Source organism: Condylura cristata, unplaced genomic scaffold (assembly GCF_000260355.1).
Source record: "Condylura cristata isolate star-nosed mole 26May11 unplaced genomic scaffold, ConCri1.0 scaffold00008, whole genome shotgun sequence".
In the NCBI taxonomy this organism is placed as follows: domain Eukaryota; kingdom Metazoa; phylum Chordata; class Mammalia; order Eulipotyphla; family Talpidae; genus Condylura; species Condylura cristata.
This window is the reverse complement of record NW_004567109.1, coordinates 3,708,554-3,715,564: the sequence shown is the minus strand read 5'-3', so window position 1 is coordinate 3,715,564 and position 7,011 is coordinate 3,708,554. Positions and strand designations below refer to the sequence as shown.

General features: G+C 55.1%; 2 protein-coding genes across 6 annotated transcripts in view; both read right to left on the bottom strand.

Moving 5' to 3' along the window:
• Positions 1-247, bottom strand: part of FBXO6 (F-box protein 6) — a 6,414-nt gene extending 6,167 nt beyond the window's left edge. Inside the window, exon 1 of the mRNA XM_012722203.1 lies at positions 22-247. The gene's annotated coding sequence lies outside the window, so the exon portion shown is untranslated. The remainder of the gene's footprint in view (positions 1-21) is intronic.
• Positions 248-794: 547 nt separating this feature from the next.
• Positions 795-7,011, bottom strand: part of FBXO44 (F-box protein 44) — a 6,790-nt gene continuing 573 nt past the window's right edge. For 2 of the 5 annotated variants that reach the window (XM_012722204.1, XM_012722206.1), the window contains exons 2-6: positions 5,978-6,252; positions 3,863-3,960; positions 3,557-3,652; positions 3,313-3,448; positions 795-1,947 (exon numbers count right to left, since the gene is read on the bottom strand). In XM_012722204.1, the coding sequence (XP_012577658.1) occupies positions 1,772-1,947; positions 3,313-3,448; positions 3,557-3,652; positions 3,863-3,960; positions 5,978-6,242 (771 nt within the window). In that variant the 5' untranslated portion in view covers positions 6,243-6,252 and the 3' untranslated portion in view covers positions 795-1,771. Of the gene's footprint in view, positions 1,948-3,312; positions 3,449-3,556; positions 3,653-3,833; positions 3,961-5,977; positions 6,253-7,011 lie in introns of all 5 variants that reach the window. The other 3 variants (XM_012722205.1, XM_004678512.2, XM_004678513.2) reach the window with 3 other exon arrangements.

Here is a 7,011-nt window from a genome sequence, read left to right as displayed (position 1 = left end):
GCGCTCGGGGGGACCCCGCACCTGGTCTCCTGAGCTTCAGTCTTCCCCGGCCGGCGGCTCGGCGGGCCGGGCCTTGGCTCCTCCGTTACCGAAGTCCGCACCGCGCCGCCAGGTGGCATTGGTTCCCTTGGCCCCCGGAGGCGGGGGCACCGCCCTACCTGGGGGCTTGAGCCTAGTGGACAGCCACAGGCCTTCCAGGCAGAGGTAGAAACTCCTCGGCTTAGGTCAAGATGAAGTTCACTCGCTCCTTTCTCAGTGGGGGATGGTGGGGAGGGGTGGGGGCATGTGGCCAGCACGTCCTTGAGGCTCGTGCAGGCGGGGCAGGCTCAGGCCAGCGCTCACCCTGGCCGGGCTGCGGCGCCCTCCAGGCGCCTTTGGTCAGCTTGCTACACAGCTAGCGAGTGGTGGACCTCTCTAGCTTGGCCCTCTGGAAGGCACTGACATTTAACAGTACTTACTCAGTGCCCCTGCGTGCCAAGCGCCACTCCACTGCTTTGGTTTCATCTGAAGTCATCAGGCTCTTGGCCGTGTTACAGATACAAGGGGTGCCCAGAGACACCCTGCTCCCCACCCTGTGGGAGTTCTCCAGTGGAAGCTGGCAGCCATGGGCTGGAGTGAAATTTTGCAGCTCAGCAAGGGGTCTGTCCCAATGCCCAGGTTCTGCAGTGGCTGGGTCTCCGAGGTGTCACCCCTCGCTGTACCTAGCACCGAGCCCCGAGTTGCACCTTCTGTAGTTCTAGGCCAGGACCTCCCGTGAAGTTTGCCTTTGCTCCCAGAAACCACAGGGCACAGGCTGGGCTAGGAACACCTTTTATTTGGCCGCATGCAGGGTGGGCAGGTCAGAGCACTGCTGTCCTTCCAGCAGGAGGGAGAGGCAGGAGCGTGGCCGGGCAGGGTGGGGAGGTCCTGGGAATGGCAGTTCCAAGGGTGGGGTGGGGGCTTGGAATGCTCTCCAAGACACAGGGAGCCTGGCCTAGGCCTGGAGGTAGACAGGTGGTCCTTGAAAATCCCCTATCGCCCTCCTCCAGGGCTCACATGTCCCAGCTCTCAGAATCAGGGCCCCAGTCTGCCCCTCACCTGCCCTGGGTTACCAGGGGCAGGATTCCAGGGGTCTTTGGGGGAAGCCTCACCTCCATCTGGTTCCTATCTGGCTTCTGGACTTCAGAGACAGTGAAGAGAGTCTTGTACTAGACCTAGACCTTTCCTCTGGACCCCTCAGCACATCTCAGCACAGACTAGAGCCTCTGGGCTAAGCCACCTCTGAGCACGGGGGCAGAGCAAGAGAACTTGGCATTGTGGAAGGGGCACAGGACAACCAGCAGAGCCAGCCTTCCACTCTCAGATCTGTCTGAGCTACACAGCTCCCTCGCAGCATCTGCGCTGCCCAGGGCTGCCAGATGTCCGACTGCCCCTGCTTTGGGACAAGGGCACGGAGAGCCAGGGCCCAGGAGGCGCAGGTAGAGACGCAGGTCTAGGTTGCCAGCTGAGCTTGGAGACCCACTCTCAGAGGAGGCTGGGGGGAGCCTAGGGAATACCCTGCACCTGCCTAACCTCAGGGCCTCATCTCTTGGAGAGCTCAGGTATGCCTCCTGCCATCATTCAGGTTGAGATCTGGGGTTCAGAGCTGGACCCCCCACAGCATTTGAGAGTTGTACAGACTGAGAGGCTCCACAGGAAGGGGAGAGGAAAGGATGAACTAGGAGGTCTGGGGAGCCTGGCCTCCACCCTCCTTTTCCCAAGCCCCGCCCTTACTCTGACAGTAGTTTACCAGTCAGGGGTTCGACGGTTGGGGGTTCGGGGGCATCAGGGCAGCGGGGGCCCGATGGTGATGCTGCTGTTGGTGACTCTCGGGCCGTACCAGCCGGCCCAGTAGTGAGTGTCCACGCCGCCGTGCTGAAACCAGATGTAGCGGACGCCGGGCGGATAGTTGGAGAACGTGTGGGAGACCTGAGGTTGCGGGGACAGAGTGGAAGTGAGGTCCTGGAGCTCACCCCGAGCGGGCAGGAACGGGCGGAAGTCTTTGTGCTGGAGCAGGAGATGGCAGAATTTGCTTCTAGTCCTCCTCTCCCACTGAAGCCCCTCATTTGCCCCCTCTGTAAACTGCAACAAAATCCTGCTGGGTCCGCTCCATGGGTTTATGGTGCAAATCCTTTGAAGGAACTGAAGGAAACGCTTTGCAAACTGCCCAGTACTATCCCAAATGGCCTTCACTGGACATGTGTGACTATTAAGTTAAAATGCCATCCAATTGGGCCTCCCTGGTGGCAAAAGGGGTGAAGTGTCGGCACCGAAGCTACTGGCAGCCACTGCAACCTAAGTTTGATCCCCGGCCAGGGAGGGACCTTCAGGGCACGGCAGCCCTCTCCTGACCCGGCCGCTGCTCCCCTCAGCAGTGTACTTCGTGGATCTGCCTGTTCTGCTCCCCACTCTGTCTCTGATGAATCCTATCACCCCCCAGCACCTCTGGCCTGTACCCCAGCTCTTGTATGCTTAAATAAATCTTTAAATAGAAATAAAATAGGGCTCTCCCTGGTGACGCGACAGGTTAAAGCACTGCATTATGAAGCTCTCCAGAGCCACTGCACCACAAGTTTGATCCCAGCCCGGGAGCTGACCCACAGGGCACAGCAGACCCACCCTCTGCTCCCCTCAGCAGTGTACTTCGTCAATCTGCCTGTTCTGCTCCCCACGCTGTCTCTGGTGAATCCTCTTACCACCCCTGAGCCTCTGGCCTATACCCCAATTCTGTATGCATAAATACATATTTTTTTTTTTAAAAATTATATCCAGTTAATTCAGTTCCTTAGTCCTACTCGTCACACGGGACTAGCTGTACTGGGCAGAGCAGACCATTTCTGTCACCGTGGAAAATTCTGGATAGCTGAGCTAGGTCAGATGCTGGCAAACTGGCCCGTGGCCCTTTGCTTGTTTGGGAGCTGAGGTTTTCAGCATCCACACTGACACCTCATCTGAAGCTGCTTTCACGAGAGGATGGCAGAGCCGAAGAGCGCAGTGCCAACGGACAGGTACGGTCTGCAAAGTCTAAAATACTTGCAGCAGGCCTCTTAAGTCAGCGTTTGCTGACCCCTGGTCTAGGTAACTGCAATAACCTACACTAGGAAGTAGTAACAGTCAACCTTTTGCAACACTGCTTGAACGTGGCTTCACAGAACCATCTCAGCCGCATCTTTCGTTGGCTGCGCAGCTGGATCCCAGGCGAGCAGGTTTGCAAAGCTGGATTGGGAGCCCAGGCTTGTCTGTGTGCCGTGGCAGCTTGGGGACGTTGCCCCGTCCCCTTCCCGGACCACGTACCTCCCTCCACTTGGCGTCGCTCTTCTTCTGGATCGTTGCTGGGTCTGGCTGGAAGGTGCCCAGGGGCGCGTGCGCTGACGACAGGAGCTGAACGCACAGCTGGTACTTGGACCCGCAGTCTGGCCTGGCTGCGAACCTGTAGGCAGAGGGAAGGCCCATGAGGGCCTTGGAGGTGGGGGGCAGGCTGGGGGTGGGGCGCCTGAGTGGCACGCCCCACACCCAGACCCTCGCCCCAGGCACTCACCAGTCCTTGACTTCGATGTCCGGACGTGTGGTGTCCATCAGCTCCTCCCAATACCCTTCGGCCTTGAGGTCCACCACCTGGGACTTGAGGCAGGTGCTGGGGGAGCAGGTGCAGGTGGAGGGGTGGGAGGGGCTGGGGCTCACCACTAGGGCACTGGGGGGGCTGGAGCTGGCCCTCCAAGAGCAGGAGAAGTCCCACGATGAAGTAGCTTGGGCTTCCCGCCACCCGAGACCATGTCCTCCCCACCTCCACCCCCACCCCTGGCCTTTGATCTTACTAATAAGAAGTCACGAAGTATTTCTTGACCTGCTCATTGGGGAATTCCTTCCTCTGGTCTCCAGAGAGATCCTCCACCTTCCACTCGTCGCCTCCATTCACATCCAGGCTCCAGAATTCAAACCCCTCTGGTGGGAGACCAAAATTCACATCAAAGGGAAGCCCCTCAGGGATCACCTTCTCCCAGTGCACCTTACCCCTGGCTCATCTAGCTAGACCTCGGCAGCTGCCCTCCAGCCCTGTGCTAGGGGGCAGTGCAGATGAGCAGTGTTCACCTGGTAATGGGCACTCCTGCTTGCTAGGCACTGTGTAAGTGACTTCCATTGGGCATCCCAGACATGTGATGATGGCAAAGACCAGGCTCCCTCTGTGATGGAGACAGTCTAGTCCCAGCTCTGCCATTACTGGGTTGTGGAATCTTTGACAAGTTGCTTTCCCTCTCTAAGACTTGGTTTTGTCTCTTGTAAAGTGGGATCAAGAACAGAGGCTGGCAATCGTGGAAAACAGTATAGAGGTTTCTCAAAAGATTAAAAACAGAACTGCCATATGATCCAACAATTCCAGTTCTGGGTATTTACCTGAGGGACATGGAAACACTAACCTGAAACATATATGCACCCCATGCAGTACTATAGACAACAGCCAAGCCATGGGAACACCCAAATGCACCGTCACAAAAGAATGGATAAAGACAGACTGTACAAACACAATGGAATACTACTCAGTCATAAAAAAGAAGACATCTTGCCATTTGTGAAAACATGACTGGACCTTGATGATACTATGTAAATGAAGTAAGTTAGAAGGAGACAAATTCTGTATAATTTCACCCATTTATGGGACATAAAGAAGACAAAACCACAAACCTTTTAACTCTACTACAGACTGGTGGTTACCAGAAAGGAAGGGTAGCAGGGACTGGTGGGTTGGCGGTACATGGTGACTGGACATTTGGTGTTGGGCTGGGGAGAAGATGTAATTTGGAACCTATAACGTGCTGAACACAAATGGCACGTCACTTAAAAGAAAAAGATATTCTAGGTCTATACTGCATGACATGGAAATATGATATATTAAAAGAGAAAAGTGATAGACTCTGTACAGCCCAATACCATTTCTGAATAAACACATATTTAACAAAGAGATCTGACACACTTGACACTCAGGACAGAAGTGGAGAGCCGAGAATGGGGAAGAGGAGTGTGAAATGGAGGATGGTGGAGGGCTGTGGCTACTTTGAAACTGTGATGATTGTACTTAGGGAAGGAATCCTATACTGTGGGAAAAAATAAGGAAGTATAAGAACTAAAATTAAATGAAAAAGAGGAAAAGATATCACAGTGATTATCTTTGGGTGGTTGAATGAAATATTTTAGATCTATATAAAATGTAGTTTATATTTCCTATTGCTTATATTTTCTTCATGTCTACAATGAATATTACTTTTGTAGGATAATTTTTTAAAGAAAAAAGAAGGCTGGCAATCGTTGAATGTCAAGGGCTGAAAGTATTTTAGGGCTAGTAAACTGCAGGCTGTCTATTATATACAAATATATAACTGATCTACTTTTTTTTTTTTTTAAAAACAACCCTTTATAACTATAAAAACTATCTTGCTCCTAGGTCAGATTCCATATAACTGCCGGTCAAGGAAGCAGAGTGAGGGAGGTGTCTAAAAGCTGATCATTGTTTTGCTCCAAAATTTGGCCACATGATGGAGAATGCGGAAGAGGTTCTAGAAGACTATAGAACCTTGTTTTACCTCTTGTAACGTGCGTGGAAAGAAGCCTGGATCTCCCATTCTTCCACAAGCAAAGCCCTCTTTGCCCTCTGGGACAGTCCCAGGTAGACTGGCCCTGGAGTCTGGCAGTTAGACCCACAAACTAACGCCCTGACTTCCTGGTCTGGAGTCCCGGGCACAATTAGTCCCAACTGGCTAACCCTGCATTCTGCGGAAAGGGCTCAGCCAATAATCTGAGGAGCGGAATAAGAAATGCCGCTCAGGTGCAGTCCCCCCTCCTAGGATAACTGTGAAGATGCAAGGGGTTCAGCTGTGAGCCTCGCTCTCAGTAAGTGCTTCGCACACGCCGCTGGTGTCATGACCAGCGTGTGGGTCGGGGGACCCCCAGCCCACTCTGCGCCCACCTTCGGCACACGGGTTGTGCAGGAGGTTCCTGTGCAGGCTGCGGAGGAAGTAGAAGATCTTCCAGTCGGCCACAGGCTGGTCCCAGTCCTCCGTGATGAAGCCCTCCCGCAGGCACTTGCGCTTCCACAGGGTCACCAGGTCGATGAGGTCGCGCCAGAGGCTGCAGACCAGGCGGCAGTGCAGCAGCAGCTGGCGGGCCGGCACGTGCGTGAACAGCTCCAGCAGGATGTTCTCGGGCAGCTCGTTGATGTTGCCCACGGCCATGGCTGGACACCTGCTGGATGTCCACACAGGGCAGCTAAGTTGCCTGTCCACAGGACCCTGGATGCTGGAGGTCATGTACTCTCAGGGAAGTCCCGGGGCCTGTCTGAGCCTCAGTTTCTCCTCTGCAAAATGGGGCCAGGTACAGTGCTGACCTCCTGGGGAGGGCTGCAGAACCGGTGACGCTGCTGATGTTTAATAAAAGATGAGTGTTCTTTTTTCCTTTCCAGCCACCTCTACAGGAGGCAAGGAGGCCCCAGGAGGGGCAAAGACCTGCCTGAGTTTACACAGAGGCTGAGGACGGGGTCCCTCAATGTTCTGATTCTAGAGCCAACCCTTTTCAAAGGGTCAGTCTTGAGAATGGGCTGGACAATGCTCTGCCTGCCATGCCTTTTCCAATCTCCCCTCCTCCAGATGAGGGAGGGAGGGATGCGCATCACTGTCTTCCACAGAGGGCCAAAGGACTCAAGATTCTGCAGGAGGGACAGTCTGCCTCTCCAGGGCAGAAGAAGGGGTGGATGAAGGAAAAAGGCCCCCAACCCGCGGGCTGAGCTCCAGCCCCTGACCCCCAGCGCGCCTACGGCTTTCCATCCCATCATCCGGGTGGATTTCCCCCAGAGCGGGCACGGCCCCCGTGCATCGCTGGCGACCCCACTCGGGTTCCCGCCCGCACTGCGCAGCCCCAGCGGCCTGGGCCTTGTCCGCACTGCGGCGCGACTGAGAACCGCGGATCTCTCTTCCCCGCCCGCCAGGCCCCGGCCTGCTCTCGTCG